At 40.9% G+C, this 23,027-nt stretch overlaps 1 protein-coding gene across 2 annotated transcripts in view; it reads right to left on the bottom strand.

Annotated features, from left to right (window-relative positions):
• Nucleotides 1-23,027, bottom strand: part of CDC42BPA (CDC42 binding protein kinase alpha) — a 3,351,611-nt gene that overhangs the window by 519,406 nt on the left and 2,809,178 nt on the right. For both annotated transcript variants that reach the window (XM_044059574.1, XM_044059584.1), the window contains exon 27: nt 17,364-17,503. In XM_044059574.1, coding sequence (XP_043915509.1) covers nt 17,364-17,503 — 140 coding nt within the window. The remainder of the gene's footprint in view (nt 1-17,363; nt 17,504-23,027) is intronic.

Below are 23,027 nucleotides of genomic sequence, written 5' to 3'. Positions count from 1 at the left end.
ATGTACATCCTGGCTAGAGGGATCATGGGAATCAGGGAGGCCATGTATCCTAGTATCCTGAGAAATTCCCTGGTTGAGATGGTAGCTAGAAGTAGCAGGGAATGGAAGAACAGAGAAAGAAATTCCACTTTCTGGGTTGGGACAAAGACTGACATCAAGTCTGTCCTTATGCACCCCAGGAAGACAAGGTCTTGGGAAGAAGTCATTTGAGACTTTAGGCAATTCACTGTGTGGCCTAGACTCTGTAGAAACTTGCAAACCATGTCCAAGTGTTGGGACAGGGTTAGCAGATCCTGGTGCAGAATAAGAAGGTCGTCGAAGTAGGGATAAATGTATATGCCCTGCAGTCTACAATGGCTGGGGTTAGGCATTTTGTGAATACTTTTGGCACTGTGGAGAGGTCAAAGGGCAAGGCAGAGAAAGTACAGTTGTGTACACTTACCATAAATGTAGATGTTCGAGTGTATTCACTGTTGCAGTCATTACATTTGGGTTATCCTGCTGGCAGGTTGCCCTCAGTCGGCCTGAATTCCAAGGGTCCTGCGTCGGTTGCTGTCGCCTCTTCCCTGACGTCAGGTCATCAGGGGTATAAAAGATGCAGCCGACGCCATTTTATTTAGTTTTTCTTGCCCCAGATGTCAGGTGCCCCCAAAAAGGTAGGCTAAAACTATGTAAATAAAACATACATGCATCAAAATAAGCTTTAACTTCATCTATAAGCAAATAAACCACCTAGGTTGCATAGATTAGAGAAATAAAGATAAGTTCCAGTAAAAATAAAGAGGGATGGAGGGTGGGTAACCTGGAATGCAACAGTGAATACACTTGAACATCTACATTTATGGTAAGTGTACACAACTGTACTATGTTCTTCGTGTTTCACTGTTGCAGTCATTACATTTGGGTTGAGTCCCAAAGCTATGGTTGGGGGGCTGAAACTAAACAGCATTAGGAGCGGCTATGAAACCCTGCAGAACTGCAGTGGGAAAACCTGCCCTGGATTTAGAGTAAAGAGGCAGATTGTAATGTTTTGTAAAAGTATGCACTGAACTCCAAGTAGCAGCCTCCAAAATGTCCTTGGCTGGTACTCCCCTGAGAAAGGCTGCAGAAGTGGCTGCAGCTCTGGTAGAATGTGGCCTAGTGCCCTTAGGCACTGGTTTGCCATGCTGTGAGTAGCAGAAAAGAATGCAGTGACCTATCCACTTTTGAAATAGTCTGCTTGGAGATAGCTTTTCCTTGTGATGCTGTGGCATATGTCACTAGTAATTGCTCTGTCTTTCTGAAAACTTTAGTTTTGTCCAAATAGAATCTAAGTTGTCTGTGCACGTCCAAAGAATGCAGAATTTTCTCCCCCTTGTTCTGTGGATTTGGATAAAAGGTTGGCAAATGAATTGTATGGTTAAGGGCTACACTGGATACCACCTTAGGCATAAATGTAGGGTTTGTTCTCAGAGAGACCCTGTCTGGATAGAAAATGATAAAGGGTTCCACAGCCATGAGAGCCTGTAGCTCTGAAACTCGTCTTGCAGAAGTTATTGCTAGGAGCAGAGCTGTTTTCCAAGATAAGAACTTTATGTCCGCATTTTCAGCTGGCTCAAAAGGCGGTAAGGTGAGTTTTTCCAAGACACAGTGGTCCCATGCAGGTATTGGCGTTCTCCTTGGAGACCTTAAGTTTTTGGCGCCTCTGAGGTACTGCCTTAATAAAGGATGAGAAAAGAGTTGTGGGTCTGTATTGTAATGAGCCGAAATGGCGGAGGCATGGATTTTAATTGATGAAAAAGATAGGCCTTTGCCCAGCATCTCAGTTAAATATTGCAAAATCTGAGGAATATTTGGGACAGCTGTATCAGTTCCTTGAGCTTGGTTCCAAGCGCAAGTTCTCTTCCATTTCCCAGCATAGGATTTTCTAGTACTAGGCCTTCTGACTTCTAAAATGACATCCATCACAGCTTTACTGAGAGGTGTGGTTTGTATGGCTACATTATCCGACAAGCTTGAAGGTTTAGGGTCCTGAGTTGGCTGTGCAGAATCTGATTGTTTTGTTGGGACAGTAGACGAGGTATTTGAGGTAAGGTCCAGGCTGGGCATCGGGACAAGTTCCTTAAGATTGGATACCAGTACTGGCGTGGCCAGTCTGGGGCAATCAGAATAATTTTTGGTTTCTCCTGCCTGACCTTTAGGAGTACCTTGGGGAGGAGAAGAAGTGGAGGAAAGGCATATACTGATAGGTTTGTCCAGTTGAAAGATAAGGTGTCCACTTTCCAAGCTTGTCTGTGATAAGTCCTTGTGCAGAATCTTTTTAGTTGATTGTTTTGAGGAGAGGCAAATAGATCTATGTCCGGGCGCCCCCATTTCATTGTTATTATGCTGAATACTTGTGGATGCAGGTGCCAATCATGGGGCTCCATGAGGTTTCTACTTAGTTCATCTGCCAGAGTATTTTCCTTTCCTGGCAGGAATTGTGTCTGCAGATGAACTTGGTAAGTCAATGCTGTGTCCCATAAAGCCATGGCTAGTCTGCACAGGGGGTAAGAATGAGTGCCCCCCTGCTTGTTTATGTACCATATGACCGTGGTGTTGTCTGTCTTTATCAGTAGTTGTCCCGGATGAAGTAGGTCCTTGAAGGCTGTCAGGGCATTTTGAACAGCTAGCATCTCTTTTTGATTGATATGTAGATGCTTTTGGTTTGTGGGCCAGGTGCCCTGAATGCTTCTTCCTGCCATGTGTGCCCCCCAGGCATAATCTGATGCATCCGTCATTAGGCTCTGCCTGGCTGGGGGTAGTGAGAATGGCTGTCCCTTGTTTTGGTGACAAGCCTTGGCCCACCATCGAAATTCCTGCTGCAGGCAGGGAATTAGAATAATCATTCTTTCCAGGCTGTGGCAATGTTGTGTCCAGACACCTTTTAGGTACCATTGAATTTTCCTCATATGCAGTCTTGCATATGGAATTAGTAAGATGCCATGAAGCCCAAAGCCTGCAGAAATTTTGATGCAGTTAACTAGGCCTTTGTTGCCATTTCCTTGAAATAGGTAGTCAGTTGCCTTTGTTTGTCTGGAGTGAGATAAGCCATCTGGGCAGTTGTATTTAAGCTTGCACCCAGGAATATTATCTCTTGAGAGGGTACTAGTTTTGATTTTTTTTTTGTTGACTGTGTACCCTAGGGCTGTTAAGAGTTTTATCACAAACGTCAGATGCTGTAGTAGAATGTCCTTTTTCTCTGCTTGTACGAGGCAGTCGTCCAAGTAAGGATATATTTGTATTCCTCTTTGTCTGCAGTAAGCAATTACTGGTGCCAGGCACTTTGTGAAGACCCTGGACGCAGTAGATAAGCCAAAGGGCAGTGCAGAGAATTGATAATGCTTTGAGCCAGCCTTGAACCTGAGGTATCTTCTGCATGATTTTCTGATTGGGACATGCAGGTATGCCTCTTTTAGGTCTAAAGTCACGAGCCAAGCCCTGCTGCCCAGACTGGGCAGAAGCTGCTGGAAGGTCAACATCTTGAATTTTGGTATATTCAGGAAAGTGTTTAGAATAGATAGGTCCAGTATTGGTCTCCATGCTTTGCCCTTTCTGGGTACCAAGAACAGTTTTGAGTAAAATCCTTGTTCCTGCTCTTGCTGTGGTACTTGTTGAATAGCCCTCATGTCCATGAGAGCTGCGACTTGTTTTTGAGCCTCTGCCCACTGATTTTTTGGCAGGTCTGGCCAACCGTTTGCCCTTGGCAGAGTATGGAAATGAAACTTGTAGCCTTGTGACACTATGTCTAGAACCCATTTGTGCTGGGTTATAATGTGCCAATTTTGAGAAAATGTGCTAGTTTTCCCCCTAAGGGTGCTGCCAGAAGACAAGTGCTTGGCACAGGCAGGGGGAAGTCATTGGGACTGTTTCCTGTATGATTGTGATTTATCCTCTCCACCTTTGGAGGTAGAAGCACTCCACTGTTTAGACCTGTAGGATCCTTGCGTCTGGATCTGCCCCTTTGAGGTCTGTCTGAGACTGGAAAGGACCAATTCTTTGTAGGCCAGTGTCTGCTAAATCTAGGTGGCTGTACCTGTACGAAATCCTTGATCGTTTACATAGATTTAGCTTTGTCCTCCATTTTCTTTAACACCTCTTCTGCCTTAACACCAAACAAGGTATCATGATGTAAAGGAGCATCTAATAATTTTGCTTTAACATGGTCTGGCAGATTTTGTTCCTTTAACCAAGCATGCCTCCTAATGACAGAACCCGTAACAGCGGCCCTGCAGGAGGCCTCCAGAGAATTAAATCCACATTGCAAAGTATGCTTTCCAACTTGTTCAGCTGCATGCAATAAATCCTGCATTTCTTTGTTTTCTGCACATTCAGAATTTGTCATCATATTCTGTTTAAGCAGTGTCATGATATATTGCTGATATTTGAGCATATGAAACTGGCAATTTAAAGCCCTTACAGCCAAAGTAGTAGATGTGTAAACCTTTTTTCCCCATCTATCCAGAGCCATGGAATCCATGTCAGAGGGGGTAGGATTATTTTGCAGTAGAAGCCTTGACCACCTTTGGACCCTGAGAAATAGTTTCTGGGTCTGCAGAAGGGTTTTTCAAAAGGAATTTATGAGAGTCAGGTACCCTGTAGTATCTGTCCGGCTTAACAGGAGCTGGAGGTAAATTGTCAGGGGTCAGACTAGACTCCGAGAACACATCATCTACAATGTCCAACACAGGTGGGATAGCTAGAGGCCTGTGTTGAGGTAGTAAAAGGAAATTTCTGAGCCTTTTCTTAGATTCTGAAAAGTCCTGGCTCTCTCAGTGAAAGTGCTCCCTCATGGTATGCAAGGTTTCCCCAAAAGAGTAGTCCTCAGGAGGAGAAGCTGAAGGAATTGATTCTTCAGCATCAGAATCTTCATAGGGGGGAAGAGAACATTCCTGATCAGAAGAGGAATCAGAAGAAATGGAAACCTGATCTGAAGATTCATAGTCTGTCTCTTGCCTAGGCCTCTTATCAGGAGAGGGATAGGAACCCCTGATCAAGGTAGTTAAGTCTGTTTTTTGGGCATGGAGGCCTGTCCTTGTGACTGGTGAACTTGTTTCTTTGCCTTTAAAGGTGTCTTAGTCTTTGAAGTCAGTTTAATATATAATTGTTTAGGTCTGAATACACCCTCAGAAGCCGATGCCTGCTCAGCGGCTCCGGACCCATCTGAGGGAATAGTCTCCAAGGCTCCAATACCTTGAGTTTCCAGCGGCCTGGCTGACTCCACATGGGAGTCGGTAGCGGCTTGCGACTCAAAAGTAGCGGGCATCAGGGGCTGCGAAAGTGCCTCACTGAGAACCGGCGAACCGGCGACTTGCTTAGCAGAAGCTTCGTCGTCGGTTTTGGACCTCGGTTGCCTGTCCTTTTCTTTTTCTTTGCGTTTTTTGTGAACTCCGATAGTTGGATGGCTATCCGACAACATTGTATAATTAAATCTTTGCCCAAAATAGCTTAATGCAAAATCGTACCGACGCTTAATAGTGCGTTGGTTAAATCTAGCACAAAACCGACAATGAGCAACATCGTGGTCAGGGCCTAGGCAAGGAATACAGTAAGAATGAAAGTCCTTATGAGGTATTTGCTTCCCACAAGAAATACAATTATTAGCTTTTTCTGACATCGGTCTGGAGCAAGAAAAAAGTTTCCCCAAAGGGGTACTTAGCTTTTAATGAAGACTTCGGATCTGAAACTCGAACACAAAAATCTCAAGAGTCGGCCGACCGGCACTTGCGAACTGCTTCTGCTTCGGGCACCGCGCAGCAAGAAAGACTAAATAAAATGGCGTCAGCTGCATCTTTTATACACCCGACGACCTGACGTCAGGGAAGAGGCGACAGCAACCAACGCAGGACCCAAGACTTTGGAATTCAGGCCAACTGAGGGCAACCTGCCAGCAGGATAACCCAAATGTAATTACTGCAACAGTGAAACACGAAGAACATCTGAAAATGTGATGAACCCACTGAGAAATGTAAATATTTTCTGTAAGGGGGAAAGATGGGGATATGTAGGTAAGCATCCTTCAGATCCAGGGAGGCCATGAATGCTTGCTGAGGTATGAGGGGAAGGAGGTGCTGCAATGTGAGCATTTTGAAGGTAGGCACTTTGAGGAAGAGACTGAGGTGGGATAAGTCGAGGTTGGGTCTCCAAGGGCCATTTTTTCTTTGGACCAAAAACATCCTTGAATAAAATCCCTTGGCTAACTGGTCCTTTAGTACTTGTTCTACAGTCCCTTTAGATAGAAGTTGGCTCAGGATAGAGGGAAATAGGGGAAGCTGATTGTGAGGGGGTTGAGGTATTCCCTGGAATGGTGGAGTAGCCCACCAAGTCATAAAGTATTGGCTCTCGATGATGGAAAGCACCCACTTGTCTGAGGTGATTTTCTGCCAGGAGGTAGGGGAGAAGGTTAGACATATGGATAGGGGGGTGGACCTGGTTAAAAGATGAGAGTCACAGTGGAGGAGCTCTGTCTTCGTCTGGCTGCCTCCGAAAGGATGACAGTGTGGAGGTGGTTGAAGACCTGGGGGCAGACTGTTTCCTGGTATGCCTTTGTCCCCTGGACTGAGTTGCAGAGGGATGAGAGGACTGCCTCTTGACAAAGCTAGGTCTTTGGGGGTAATTTCTATGAAATCTGGAAACAGGTGAGACTAGTTTTAATGTTTTACATTTTGTAAGTCTTTACCTTTTTCCTGTAGAGACTTAAGTAGCTCTGCAGAGGCAGCTCCAAAGAGGGCTTTGTTGTCCAAGGGTGCATCCAACAACTTAGCTTGGACATTCAAAGGCAAGGGCCAAAATCTCAACCATGAAAGCCTCCTTAACACACAGCGAGAAGCAGCAGACTTAGAAGAAGCTTCTGCAGCATCATAGCTGCACTTAATGGAGTGTCTAGTCACTTGAGAGACCGTGGACAGAAGGGTAGTTAATTGAGCCTTAACAGGAGATTCTGGAACTTCTGAGAGAAGAATAGAGGCCTTGGTCAGGGAACTTAAAGCAAACTTGGCCATATGGGTCTGATACCTAATAGTCCTAATGGCCAAGGTGGAAGAAGTATATACTTTCTTCCCTAATCTGTCCATAAATTTACTAACTTTATCCGTTGGAACAGGGAAGAGGAAGGTAGTTGCCTAGAGGAAGGTTTTTGAAAAGGTATTGCTCCTTAGCAGACACTTTGTAGAACCTGTCTGGTCTCTTAGAAACACGAGGCTGTGACTCTGGGCTTTGTGAGGCAGCAGAAAAATTATCCTGGAATGCTGGAAGTAAAGGTGGGACTGCAGATGGTAACAGCTGCTCCATCTGCAATAGTTCGAAGTACCTCTTTTTTGTGTCAGAGACATCTGAGAGTTCCCACTTGAAATGTTGTCTAAGCATGGAAATGGTATCCCCCAAAGGAGAAATCTTGTAAGAGAGACTTCTTCTTCTGGGGTAACAAAATCTTTGGGGGAATCTAACTGAGAGCAGTAAGTTAAGGACTAATTTGAGGAGGAAGACTCTTCCTCAGATAGTACCTGAGAAACAACTGTTAGGCCTGTCTGGAGGATCTGGGTCTGAAGAACCTGAAAGGCCTTGAACAGAGTCCGGGAGAAGGTCTCCCAGGGTGGAGTAGGGTCTTTTGAAGTGTGCTTCACCTTTTGCTTCCTTTTTAAAGGAGTGGAAGGAGCAGAAGTGGGCCTAGGAGCTGACATTGTAGTTGATGACAAGGCTGAAGTAGTAACAGGGCCCTCCGGAGCAATGAGCCATGGTTCCCTCTCACCATCAGGTTCTGATATTTGAAAAACCTCAGCGGGTGTACTCTTGGTATCCGCAGAACCGACTTCCATTTTGTTTCCCAGTTGCTGCTCAATACTCGATGTCTGGAGAGATCCTGGTCTGATATTAGCCTCGAGGATATCACCGGGCAATTGAGGTGCAGCTTGGGAGTCAGGCCTAACTTTCTTGGCCTTCTTCCTAGGTGGCTCCATGGAGGGGCTCGCTCCACCTTCCATTCTGGACGCCAAATGTTGGTGGTGCTGATTTTCTAAATAAAGTTTTAAAGCCACTAGGTGGCTTCTAAGGGTTTTTGGAACAAAGGATTGGCAAATGTTATAGGCTTTGTGATTGTGAGCCTCCCCTAGACAAAGTAAACACTGCTCATGTGTGTCCTTATACAGGATTTGCCTACCACAAGCACATTTTCCCTTAGTAGAAAACACGTACGTCTGAAAAAACAGCAAAGAAAAAAAAGAAAATTCCCACAAGGGTACTTATCTCAGTGCGGACAGCCGAGAAACGATCGCTGAAATCGGAAGGCTGATGTCGAGCAAACTGGTGATCGGACGTCTGAATTCCGTTGCGGCAGAAAAGTTCTGAGTTGGGTACATGCAGACATCACAGATATAGCCAACATCAGTTTATGGCCCCTGCATGCAACTTTGCACATACCCCGGCTTCTAAAACTTTGGTATACTGGCCGGATGTCCGGTGCTGCAGGCAGCAACTCCCTAAGGTTATGAATACTGCAACATGAGAACACAAGGAAATCTACATTAAAGTGTTTCACTGACATTAAATTTTTTACCTTTGCACCACGACATGTGGTACATAAAGTGTCCAATAGCATTTTTGCACCATTAAAGATGATTCTCTTCTTCTGTTTTAGTTAAAAAAAAAAAAAAACAAAAGAAGAGAACATTCTCCTCTTCTGTTTTTCTTTTTAACTAAAAAAAGAAGAACGTTTTTTCATCTGTTTTTAACTAAAACCGAAAAAGAGAGCATTCTCTTCTTTTGTTTTAGTTAAAAAGAAAAACAGATGTAAAAATTGTGTTTCCCCTAGGCTCATACCACTGGCATTAAACAGCAATCTCTTTGGGAAAGAACATCAACAGACACACCACCACACATGCATAGAGATGTGTCTGCTAAAGTCTATGGATGCACTTCATGGTACATTTACTCAGGTCACTGAGGTTCAAATAAATAAGGGATGGCATGGATACAACTGTATCATGACACTTAATACACCAGATGCCTTGATGCACCAAGGAAAATTGGCAAATTTAAGCTAGGACCCATTATTTTGTTTCCAAATGCAGCAGTGATGTGTGTTCCCAATTCTACTTTGAATATTTATAGTCTTTAACTATGTTCCGTAGTGTACTGACTGCTATTTATGAGGCTCTGAGTAAAACCGGAGTACTATGACCTCAATCAAAAGGTAAACATAGATGGCAAAGTAGCTAGGTACAACTGGGAACACAGGGTGACAGACTGTGGTGACCTCTCTCCTCCTGTGTAACTTCAATAATGTAAGAGCAGAAAGACAGAGATATGGTGAAACATATTAACAGACCTACAGAAATTAGACATGCATAGGCCCTGAGTTCAAAGCACTACAGAAATGCACATATTGTCTTCATTACTGGCAGCACCTACTATCCATTTCCCAAGCTTGAGTACTTAACCAAAAAAATCTTACTGATATTAAATAAATATGCTCTGTGAAGGAAGCTTAGGGTTAGTTGTAACCTTTCTCCTTAGATCACTCAAGATGACAAATCCTTTTTGAGATTCCAAGATAGAGGCTGACTCAGCAACACATTAATTAGAGCTCTACTAGTGTGAAAACCAAGAATTCAGTAAACAGATGATAAAAATATTTATCATGGATTCATTTGGTTATGGGCCAGTAAGTACAACGCATGCATGTCAAACAAAAATAAAACTGGAAGTCAATAAAAAAAGAAGTAAATGTTTTAGATGCGATTCATCTTGCAGCTGATCAGCATGAAGAAAATCAATTTGAGCAGCAGATGGCTTCCAGCAAATGATAAAAGTTTGGAAAAAAATGTGAAACACTAAGTAAACATTTAGATAAACCATATGATTTGCAGAAATCGGAGATCATCATAAAAGAAAGAACAGCAGAAAATGAGGCCCACCAAGAAGAGCTATTTCAATAAATAGTAGAACTTGAAGAAAGAGGATGGGAGAGAGAATATGAGGCTCTCTGCCATCACAGAGAGTTGAAGGGAGAGGATGTACCAATTTTACATGCCATAAATCTAGCCATTAGGAAACAGCTGAAACCTCTTCTGGTTAAGAAGCAATGGTACCAGCAGACGGAAATACTCAAGTAAAATGTGGCAGATGGAAAATAAGATGAAAGTAGGTGACACCACAATTTTCATGGAGAATGACTATTTTTATTGCACAACAGGAAAAAAAAGACAGTTTTTCCTAGGAATCACAGGATGTTGTATGACTGGACTGAGTAAACAGTATTGCCTGTGGAGTTTTCCTTCCAAAGACTGCTAAAAAGGTGTCCTTGGCCCATTTAGACTATCCTGGTTAATAAATGGAGTCAAACAAGTTATATCCAGCAGTTTTCACACTGATGCTTCCTGGTGGGTCAACGATGTACATGCAAGCACATTAGGCAGTGGCGGAGACATATTTTAGTCAACATAAAACAAACCAGTAAGCTGAAAGGGATTCAGCTTCTCAGCCTTCTACCAGTAAACAGGGCCCGAAAGAGACTATGTCAGTGAAGTCATTCCCAATGTTTCAAAGAATAATTTATGAAAGGCAGAGAAGAACTCAGGAAATGACTTGACAAAAAGAATAAGGAGAAACTTGGATTTAATCTAGACACTGGTGCTGACAGACAGTGAAGACTGGAGGGGAAATAGAAGATGAAGTGAACTTAAAAAAAGAAAGAGGAGAATTGTAAAGCATGAGCTTTACTTCATTACGGTTAAGAAGTTTGGGCTGTTGCATGAGAAATAATACAAGGAGGTCTGGTCTTTGTAGAGTTTGTTATATTACTAAATGAACTGAAGGAGCAACAATCTTATGTTGTATTTTAGATTTACAGAAAAAAATATGAAAGACAAAAAGTGACTACAAGTATGGCATTCTTTTCAGTTTTGAAAAATGTTTTCTGACAAACTGCATATTATTTTTTTGTAAAAATATAACAAGAGTATAGTAACTATTGTAATACTCCTGCATGGGGGGTGCCTTGTATGCTTGTTATATAAATTAAGAAATAAGTGGGTAAGAAAGCAATTACTTAAAAGTAGAACACAAGGGCAAGGGTTACACTCTAGAAGGGATAGGAAAATATACAAAAGTGCTATATAAAATGAACGAGTGTCTGGTACTGCACCTCCTAAGCTGATGAGTCGGCTGCTAAAAACTGAACAGCTCAAATGAAAAATATCAAAATTATTAGTAACAGTTTATGTAAAAATAGAGACAGTTAGCTACATGTAGATATAGCAAAGGTGGCTGGTTTTCTAAGCTAAACAACTTAAAAACAAGAAGACATTACGAATCTGTGACAAATGGTAATCCTAGAGGGCATTTGTGATGAGATGTAATGGAGGCAAGGCAAACATCATTCAGAAATTGATTACAGACAGTGGGTTCTAAGTGACCTTTTCAGCAGAGGTTAAAGGGGACAATGACGTGGAGTTTACCGAGACAGGAAAATGAAACAAAAAAAAAAGATGATGCAAAGTATTACATGCAAACACTGCTCTAATCCTGTAGTATCAAAAACATTGAATAAACAGTTACATTAGTTTATTAGGTGAAGACTGGTTAGGACTTTTTTCTTAAGGGTTAGTGAAAAATTAATAGTTTGCTAAAAGTATCCAAGATGTGACACCCCGACCCCATGTACAGAATGGGAAAACGATGTTGATGCCAATGCCATAGGCAAGTGGTTTTCAGTGTTGTGAAGGGGAATACAGATTAGACAGTATCAGTGAGCCATTAGCTTTAGAACAGCCGTAGATAGAATAATGAGCTGTAGCATGAATAACCTAATAACCTCAGATTTTTGGTAAGGAAGGGGATGCACTTGAACATGAATGAACATGTGAACTTGACGAAGCAAGGACTTCAGTGCTCAGCAGGATATCATGATCAAAGAAAGAGCCAAGCAATTACACTGGCAGTGAAAGGGGCTTTGATAGTGATAGAAGAAGAAGAAGAAAAAAAAAGATAGCAATTGCAAATTCATGGCAGTAAAGGGTCACTGGCAAGGAAGGAAGGCCTGTGTTTACAATTCCCCTACGGTGAAGAAGTTCCAGCTGAAGACGACTTTGGAAGAAATACAAAGTTTTTAACAAGCTATTTTAATAATGGTTGGTGACTAGAATTTGATTTGTATCAGTGAAGATGTATCGGGGAGACCTAGAAGGGAGATTACAACCAGCGAGAGTAGCCAGCTGTGTGGCATACATGGATAAAGTCTTGACTATGCCACCAGTGACTGGAGTTCAACTAGTGGCTTGGGTACACACACAGGAACTAGCCAAGGAGGATGTGAGTGAACAACTACTGGTAGCTCGCCCATTCTGAACAGAATTAATTTGCTCTGGCTGGCCACAATACAGACATCTAGTGGCAGCACTAATTTTTCACTTGGTAGAGCTCTTAGCTAGCAGAACTTACATTACCATACTATTTTCTCAGTAATTTGCAGAGGGGAACCTTCATGTGGAGGCACTCTTTGCCTCAGGAGATTGGGGGGGTTGCCCCCCCAAGACCAGCAAGCTGGAATGCTCTCTACCATGTGACTCTCACAATGGAAGGGAGGGCCGATGGGGTTTCTCTGATAAAAATGAATAGGCTATAGGACTCTCATCTTCTCCAGGAATACCTGGCTCTGATTTCCCCCAAAACAAATTTACACTTCCCTCTAAAACAATACTGTTAACAGGGACAATATATTAAGGATGAGACAGGAGAATAAAGGTAGGAAGGGTACTATTAGACAAGGAGTATGAGGAGGGGAACCAGGCAGTTTTTTTCTTTCCGTTCGCCTACCTTTTATTTGGATCCTTTTACAAGAAAAATAAGGAACTCATAAATTTAGGAATATAGCTAGTGTGGCAAAGGAAAATAGCTTTATTTGCAGATTGATAGTATACTAAACTTGACAGACTTAGAACCAAGTAGACATCAAAAGGATCTTCAACAGAGTGGGGAGTAGGTGTTGGAGATATGAAGAGGAACAGAGACATAGTACACTGGAACTATGAACTTTGGAAATGTAGAGAGTTAACAGATTCTAAAGGCTTCTTACAGAATACAGCGACCACAAAAAGAGGTCAGTGATCACCACAAAAAACAAGGCCAGTGATCACCACAAAAAACAGACACAAAAACAGGCCATTGATCACCATGGTTGCTGTAAACTATATTTTGGTGTGGTTTTATATACTTCTTACAGAATACTTTGGTACAACTGTTGGTGTAACAAGTTATAGTAACTAAAGTGATAATGTTTTTGAGTTGCTGTTTTGGGTTAGAAGTGCCAAGGCATAGTAAGGGCTTATTAAGTTGTATGGTGCTGGCAGCCAAAAAAGAGATAACAAAATGAAAATCAAACCAACCCAAGTTTAGAAGATGTATTGAGAAATGCAAAATAAACTAAATAAATGGAGTTGGAATAATTAAAGGAGGGAGGAAGTAAGGTGCATAAAAAATGGCACATTCAGGATCAATATATACAAACTGTCAGGATGATGTGTGATATGAGGGGGCTGGTGGGTACCGAAAAATATGAAGGCATGCTGTAAAGAATAATACTAAAATAACAAGTACAAACAATGAAAATGCATGAAAATGACAGTGGAAAATGGTCTTTGTATTGTTAATGTACATAACTCGTTTAGCAAGTTAAAGTGTGACAAATACATAAACTTGTTTAAAAAACAAAAAGAAAAGCAACACTGACAAAAACGAATCAAGCAACTTATGAAACAGATAAGAGAAACGGAACTTCCATCATGTATTATCAAGATATGAGGAAAAAACATATTGAAATGGATGCCTTTTACACTACAAGTGGATAGGGTATCCGAATCAGGAATAAAAAATGTTACAGTTACATACTACATTGTGAACATTAGCCTTTGTATTTGCTTACTTTAGAAGTTCTGATATAGTCCAAAACCTTTCTGAAAAACAAGTGTAAACTATTAGAAAGTCCAATGTGTTGTAAATGACTGTTTCTTTTTGATATATGTTATTATCTGACAAACAGTTTAAAGAATATATTGCATTGTAATGTTTACTGTGAATTGGCTGCATCAACAAAACTATTACAGCTCTAAAAAAAAAATCTTCATGACCTCAGAAACGTGGGGAAAATCTGTTTAAATGGCAAGATAATGTTTCCCAACCAGACTATTTGATGTGACTGAGCTTCTTGATGGTCTTTTTGGCAAAGGGCTTACTAAGATACTAAGAACGTATGAACCTACAGGCCTAGAAGGACCCTCGAGGTTGAGGCAAAAATGACATTTCCTGCCTCTTTTTCCACTCTCTCTTTTGGTCGCTTTCTAAAATACTTTTTCTTTATAGGAAAGACGTCTACTGTGGGTGAAAAGATGATGATGGACATGATGATCAGAATGGGAAAAACGTCAAGCCTATTCTTGTTCAGGTAGTTTTGCAGGGTTAATGGACAAACCTTAAGTATATACTGATCATTTGATTACAAGGACCAATCATTAAACATTTACAATCACCAGTTTTGTAAGAAGAAGAGAGTTCTCCAACAGGTACTTATCTGCCGAGCTCTGAAGGATCAGGTTGAACCAACGGACTAACAGCAGCACACGAGTCTTAAGAACTAAAATGTGGCTAGAAAGAACTGAAGACATAACTCCCAGTAGTTATCCCTACTGAAACAGTGATCCACATGATGCACATTTTTATATTCTCAGTGAACAGCATTTCCACCACAATCTCCATAGCTGCTGAAGGCTTCTTCCTAAGGATGGAGGAAAACAGTAGTACTTCCTGATTTGAGATGCCTTCCTCCTTTACCAGTTAAACAAAACAGGATTTCTTCCAATATGGAGAGGCAGTTTCATGAAAAGCCATACAGAAACTAAAATCACAGGCTTTGACATCACAGTCAACACTCAAACAGAACAACCTTTTATAATCTTATGTGGAGTTTTGGCTAATCTGGAAAATTTATCCTGCAATATTTGTCTTAGCTTTTATTTTTATTTTATTTGTTTACCAGGAAAGTCCGACTTGGAACAAAGCCAATTTTCAGCGGAGGCCCGGGGAGAAACCTTCCAGACGCATGTCTTTATAATGCGGGAGGAAACCGGAGTATCCAGAGAAAACTAACACAAATGCAGGGAGGACATGCAGACTTCGCACAGAAGGTACTCCAGTCGAGAATAGAACCAGTGTACCTCTTTCTGTGAGGTGACAACACTACTGCTACACCACTATTCCACACCTGCCTAAGTAATACTTTGAAAATTACATTACTTCATCATAACAACATTGCACTTCTCTTACAAGCACAAACAGGGTCAGACCACTGTCTGGTATTACAAAACACCATGCTGTCTTTCTTCCTTTACATGTTCCAGAAGCCTCATAAGTGAAGAACAGTATATGGGTCAGCAGTGACAAAAGGGCTAAATGCATAATATTACTCATCAAAAGATGCATAATCAAGGAAGTAGTAGTAACTGTATAATTATTTAATTTGTGAGTTATGACCAGTTACATTGAATGTAAAACTGTGTGTGTACATCAGTATGTGTGTATGAGTGTCTCTTCAAGCATTGAATACTCATAACATTGAACACGGAAAGAGCAATCATTTTAGACTGAATCTAAAATGATCGAAAACAACAAAAACTAAGCCCCCTGCAACTCCCTACCCCCTGATTATTATATATAATAACTCTGAAAATGCACAAACCCGTTGCACTGCAATCCCATACAAAAGCCAGCTTGCAAAAACTCCACAGAAAAGAATGTTTGCTGTTATTTACAGACTCTAAAATAATTCACGCATATAAGCGTTTACTGTTTAACCTATATGCGTGTGTGTGTCTAATATACATACACACACACACACACACACATATATATATATATATATATATATATACACACACACACACACACGCACACGCACACGCACACACAGAAAAAAAAACACTTTCTTGCATTACAGAAAGTTATTTATGGATTTCTTAACATTTACATTCTGTTTGTCTTTTCTCCCTGATCTTTTTTCTTCTGGGAAGAAGCATGTTTCTAGTTACTGAAAAAGTGCAAGCAAAGGGAGTGGGATCTTTCAGCACAATAGATTAAAGTGATCTATTGCACTTTATTACTTACCTTATGCACCATGGCATGGTGTGCTTCCTGTACCAAGCTGCATTTTTCTCCCAGTCATTTCAGTTATAAGGCTTTGGAAAATACTGTTTTCCCTTTGTGGCATCACAAAGGGTCAGAGAATTTTATCCTCAGCAATGTCAATGTAGAGATAGTGTGGCAGTGCATTCATATAGATTTTAATGGACGTACCACAGTGCATACATAGAACTCACCCATTAAGGTCTACAGATGCAACCTGATGCTATCCCTATGGTGATGTCACCAAATATACAGTAGAATTATAAGTGGGCACATCCACAAACCAAAAAAAAACTTTACCATTTTTTTTTTTGATAAACAGATCACATAATAATAATATGGTAGGGTGGAAAATGCATCAAGGCACTTAAGTTACAAAGTGCTGTGATGTATACATAAAATGTAATGGAACACCAGGGAGCTGTCTATCTAGGAATCAGAAAACAGCAAAACTAGGCAGTTTCAAACAAAAAAACTAAAGCAACTCCAGTTTAATGAGTTTTATTTGAAACTAATATCACTGATTAGTAAACAGGTCTTCAGATCACACACTGACAACTTGGTGAAGAGTACTTCATAGAAGTTTGGGTATACTTTGTGACAGCCTGTAACACTTCTATTTATGTGACAAAAAGCTTTTGAAATTGTCAAATGTAATATAATACAGTAACAAGCATATCAGAGTTCAGCAGGGTGCACCAGAGTACAGACATCAGAGCTGAAACTTTAAACAATCACTGGTACAAAGTAGTGTACTGGGGTTTTCTGTAAAGGCACAGTGTCACCTTCAGAGTGGCAGAAGCATATGCCTGTTGAAAAGGTTGTGTTCTGATAGTGAAGTCATGTCACTGTAACTACTGATGCAGTAGAAAATCAGCCACCATATTATACATGGGGAAAAACCTGAAGCTGACAGCAAGAATGATGAAAATACCTTTAGTGTAAAAGAATGGCAAATATATTTTAGTGGTACAATGTTACTACAACTTTTTGTTGTGTCTTGCAAGTCCTGCGTCATGAGAAGTACATTAATTAAAACAAACAGAACAAGGGGATGCAATCTGATAAACAATACACATACCAATGGAGTTTGTGGGAAGCATTCTGATACGTAATACTTCAGACACAACCTCAAAAAGTAAAGGTGCTGTTTCTTTCTAGTTTTTATGTTTACATACCTCATATCAATAACCTGGCTGACTACCACACTGGGCTGAGATGCTTTTCCTTCAGGCACATCATACAAGAACAGCTTGAAATCACAGACAACTGCAAGAGCTCTCTGCCAGCCCTTCTTAACACCAGCAGGCTTTGGCACCTACAGGAAAAAAAGGTTATTAATGTTAAACAGGAAGAGTTACAACGCCTACAGAATAAATCACACACTTACTTTATATTACAAAGTCTGCATAGTTTATTACTGTTAAAGGAAAACCACTCACATGTTTATTTTACTTCCTGGGTAGCTTTTAGGCATGTTCACCCATCTACAGTGCACAGTCTCCAGTTTCACTTTTTTTCCAGATATTTTTTCCTCTCATGACTGCTAACCTTGGGTCCCCACGCTTGCACCCAATGTCCCATCTCCACAGTTCCCAATACATCCTGCAGACTTCCCTGGTGTAACCTACATCAGAAGGTTCTCCCATCTGGGGCAACACCCCAAGCACCATGTCAGGGCTTTGGGGAGCGTGTCAGCACACTGTGGTGCAAAGCTGTCATACTGCAGTTCTTGGGGATTTTTACTTAATCTAATTTCCCTCCCCCTATGCATCACACACATGTGTGGAGTGGGTGGCAATAGGAGGGATACTAGAAATTTGTGCCCACCCTCTGCTAGTGAACGGTCACACCTACTCTGTCCCCTCCACCTCCAACAAAAATTAGAAGAAAAGAAGTGCAAAATGTAAAACACTTGAACCAGAAAGTGTGTTCTCACTATGCCAGAGCCTGCATGACCACTCAGAACCACAAAATAATAACTGAAAGACACTTTATTCAAACTTTAAAAACAAAATTAACTACAGTATTGTTTTCAAAGTAGAACTTCATCAGAACAACTAACAGTACTTCCATATGCACATTTAAATATCCTCTCATGACCCCATCATTTCCTTTCAATTTAATGCACTCCATCCATAGCTGTTCTGCTCTAATTATAAATCTAATTAAAAATACAAGTAAATTTGATCATGTTTAATACTTACAAATATAAAAAAATGTGCTATGGAAATACAATTACATAAAGCCAATGTGCCAGATATATATGAAGTACATAAAAAAGTAAAATATATATATTAAAAATGAATAGTGACCTAATCGAAAACAATGAACAATAGATGTATAAAAACATTCTTAACTTCTTTAAAGGAACAAGTATTCTCATAAACATGTTATAAAAATATATACAATATAAGTGAAGGATGTTTGAAATTTAATAGTAATTACCTCATACAAACCCCCCAAAATATAATTTAATACGAAAATTTTAAATTACAGTTATAAATATATTTTATACCTTAAATAATCTATTCTCAACCCCCTAGATTGTGTATAGAGCTTATAAATATACAAAATACTGCAAACTGAAAAAATAAAGTGCATAAAATGCTATAATAAATAACTATCCACAATGTAAAACAGACTTTCTTAGATGTGTATTTATGTACTATGAAATGATAAAAATCTCTTTGGTTACATAACAACTGTTGATGAATTAAAATTTTTATTCTAGGCCTGGATTTAAATACCTCATACTCTTGCTGCTCTGAGCTTTAATACAGGGACTATGGATGTATATCATTCAATCCTGTGGTCTTAACTAACATCTAAAGTTAACTGCCAGTATAAATCCCCATATTGCATCTTTGTCTCCCACAGAACCCCCCACTCCAAGACATTTACCCATTTACTCAATAACAAAAAATATAAAATCCCCTTTTCCACAGTTTTTGTGTCTATGTAGAGCACTTGTGGCATTTTTCCTTTTGATACCATAAATGTGTTCATAATTTCTTTTACCTATATAAAAGGAGGGACACTTGGTACATAAGGCAGTGTATACAACTCCCTTAATATTACGGTTAAAATGTTATTATAAATGCATCTGTTTCTAGCTGAAATGTATATGTGATCTATATTTGCTAGGTGGAGGCACTGAGCACAAAACCCACATTTATGTGTACCAACTTTCTTAAAAGAGTAGTTGTCGGTAGTGTATTATTTCTGCTTTCCAGAATGTCCTACATATTTTGTCCCCATTTATAAGTAAAATTAATAGGTATGGAGAAGATCCACAAAAGGTCAGGAATCTTAGAAAACATGTTCCGATTTATACCCCATGCTTCACAAAAACAATGGGTTGCTATACTATATTTGCTGTTTCCTTTAACTGTATCCCCCAATTTCATTACTTAAATCTTTACTTTCGTCCCCATCCCTAAAATGTGGGGATTTTTTTTTCTTCTTCCCTCTTTAATTACCACTAACATTTAATTTACCAAATAAATGGGCTACATTGTCTCTAAAACATTTTTTTTTATTTTGCCACACTCCTTTATAAAATACAGACAAATTTGTATTACTTCATAATGGATGAAACTGAGTACAAACAAGACAGCTGTTGTGGCTGCAAACAAGAGAAATGAGAAGAAGCTGAATATTGAAACAGAACTGAAAGTAGTAGAACAGGTTGACAGCTTCACATATCTGTGAGGTATGTTTGAGGAGAAGGGAAGTCTGAATGCAGAAGTCAAAGTTAGAATTAGAGGTAGTGCAAGCCAACTGGCTCAGAGTGTCAGGGATGGAATGCAAATGAAGTAAAACATAAGGTATACAAAACAGTAGTGTGACCACTGTTTTTGTATGGCACAGAAACCTGGGCAGTCGAGGCAAAGCAGTTGAGGAAGCTTGCGGTGATGGTGATGAAGTGCTTGACATGGGGGTAGGATGAAAGTACAGTTGTGGACACTTACCGTAAATGTAGATGTTCGAGTGCATTCACTGTTGCAGTCTTTACATTTGGGTAATCCTGCTGGCAGGTTGCCCTCAGCCAGCCTGAATTCCAAAGTCCTGGGTCCTGTGTCGGCTGCTGTCACCCCTTCCCTGATGTCAGGTCGTCAGGGGTATAAAAGATGCGGCTGATGCCATTTTCTTTAGCTTTTCTTGCCCCAGACGTCAGGTGCCCCCTAAAAGGGCAGCCAAAATGTGTGTGTATATATATATATATATATATATATATATATATATATATATATATATATATCTACATGCACCAATATAAACTTTACCTTCATCTACCAGCAAATACACCACATAGGTTGTATAAATCAGAGAAGGAAAGATAGGTTCCATCAGAAGAAAGGGGGATGGTGGGTGGGTAACCTGGACTGCAACAGTGAATATACTTGAACATCTGCATTTATGGTAAGTGTACACAACTGTACTATGTTCTTTGTGTTTCACTGTTGCAGTCATTACATTTGGGTAGAGTCCCAAAGCTATGGATGGGAGGCTGGAGCTAAACAGCATTAGGAGCGGTTATGAGGCCCTGCAGAACTGCAGTGAAAAAGCCTGCCCTGGATTTAGAGTAGAGTGGCAGATGATAGTGCTTTGTAAAGGTGTGCACTGAACTCCAAGTGGCAGCCTCTAAAATGTCCTTGGTAGGTACTCCCTTGAGAAAGGATGCTGAAGTGGCTGCAGCTCTGGTTGAATGTGGCCTAATGCCCTTAGGCCCTGGCTTGCCATGGTGTAAGTAGCAGAAACGAATGCAGTGGCCTATCCACTTTGAAATAGTCTGCTTTGAGATGGCCTTTCCTTGTGATCCTGCAGCATATGCCACTACTAATTGCTCTGTCTTTCTGAAAACTTTGGTTCTGTCCAAGTAGAATCTAAGTTGTCTGTGTACGTCCAAAGAATGCAGAATTCTCTCCCCCTTGTTCTCTGGATTTGGATAAAATGTTGGCAGATGAATAGTTTGGTTAAGAGCCACACTGGACACCACCTTAGGCATAAATGTTGGATTTGTCATCAGAGAGACACTGTCTGGATAAAAAATGATAAAAGGTTCCACAGCCATGAGTGCCTGTAGCTCTGAAACTTGTCTTGCAGAAGTTATTGCTAGGAGCAGAGCTGTTTTCCAAGATAACAACTTTATATCAGCAGTAGCAGCTGGCTCAAAAGGAGGCAGGGTGAGTTTTTCCAAGACATAGTTGACGTCCCATGCTGGCACTGGTGATCTCCTTGGAGGCCTTAAATTTTTGGCTCCTCTGAGGTACTGTTTTAATAAGGGATGAGAAAAGATTGGTGGCTCTGTATTGTAATGAGCCGAAATGGCAGAGGCATGAATTTTAATAGATGAAAAAGATAGGCCTTTGTCCAGCATCTCAGTTAAGTATTGCAAAATCTGAGGAATATTTGGCACAGCCGTATCAGTTCCTTGTGCCTGGTTCCAAGCACAGAATCTCTTCCATTTTCCAGCATAAGATTTTCTAGTACTAGGCCTTCTGGCCTCCAAAATGACATCCAATCACAGCTTTACTGAGGGGTGTGTTTTGTATGACTACATTATCCGCCATGCTGCCAGGTTTAAAGTCCTGAGTTGGCTGTGCAGGATCTGATTGTTTTGCTGGAACAGTAAATGAGGTAACTGAGGTAAGGTCCAAGCTGGGCATTGAGACAAGTTCTTTAGGATTGGAAACCAGTACTGGCGGGGCCAGTCTGGGGCAATAAGTATCATTTTTGGCTTCTCCTGTCTGACCTTTAGGAGTACCTTGGGGAGGAGAGGCAGTGGGGGAAAGGCATATACGGATAGGTTTTTGCAGCTGAAAGATAGGGTGTCCACTTTCCATGTTTGTCTGTGATAAGTCCTTGTGCAGAATCTTTTTAGTTGGTAGTTGTGAGGGGAGGCAAATAGATCTATGTCAGGGCATCCCCATTTTCTTGTTATCATGCTGAAGACTTGTGGATCCAGCTGCCACTCGTGGGGATCCATGAGGTTTCTACTTAGTTCATCTGCCAGAGTATTTTTCCTTCCTGGCAGGAATTGTGCCTGCAGATGTACTTGGTAAGTTAATGCCGTGTCCCACAAAGTCATGGCTAGCCTGCAAAGGGGGTAAGAATGTGTGCCCCCTGTTTGTTTATATACCACATGACCGTGGTGTTGTCTGTCTTTATCAGTAGTTGTCCCAGATGAAGTAGGTCCTTAAAGGCTGTCAGGGCATTCCGAACAGCTAGCATCTCTTGATTGATATGTAGATGCATTTGGGTTGAGGACCATGTGCCCTGAATGCATCTTCCTGCCATGTGGGCCCCCCAGGCATAATCTGATGCAGCCGTTGTTAGTGTCTGCCTGGCCGGGGGTAATGTGAATGGCTGCCCCTTGTTTTGGTGACAAGCCTTTGCCCACCATCGAAACTCCTGTTGCAGGCAGGGAATGAGAGTAACCATTGTTTCCAGGCTGTGGCAATGTTGAGTCCAAACACTTTTTAGGTACCATTGAAGTTTCCTCATATGCAGTCTTGCATATGGAATTAGTAGGATGCAGGATGCCATGAAGCCCAAAGCCTGCAGAATTTTTCTTGCAGATAACTGGGCCCTTGTTGTCAACATTTTGAAATAGGTAGTCAGTTGCCTTTGTTTGTCTGGCAAGAGATAAGCCATCTGGGCAGTTGTATTTAAGCTTGCACCCAGGAATATTACCTCTTGAGAGGGTACTAGTTTTGATTACTTTTCGTTGACTGTGTACCCTAGGCATGTTAGAAGTCTTTTCACAAACGTCAGATGCTGTAGAAGAATGTCCTTGTTCTCTGCTTGAATTAGACAGTCGTCCAAGTAAGGATATT

This window comes from Protopterus annectens, chromosome 1.part2 (assembly GCF_019279795.1).
Source record: "Protopterus annectens isolate FY-2018-M chromosome 1.part2, PAN1.0, whole genome shotgun sequence".
Lineage (NCBI taxonomy): Eukaryota > Metazoa > Chordata > Ceratodontiformes > Protopteridae > Protopterus > Protopterus annectens.
This window is presented reverse-complemented; position numbering and strand designations above follow the sequence as displayed.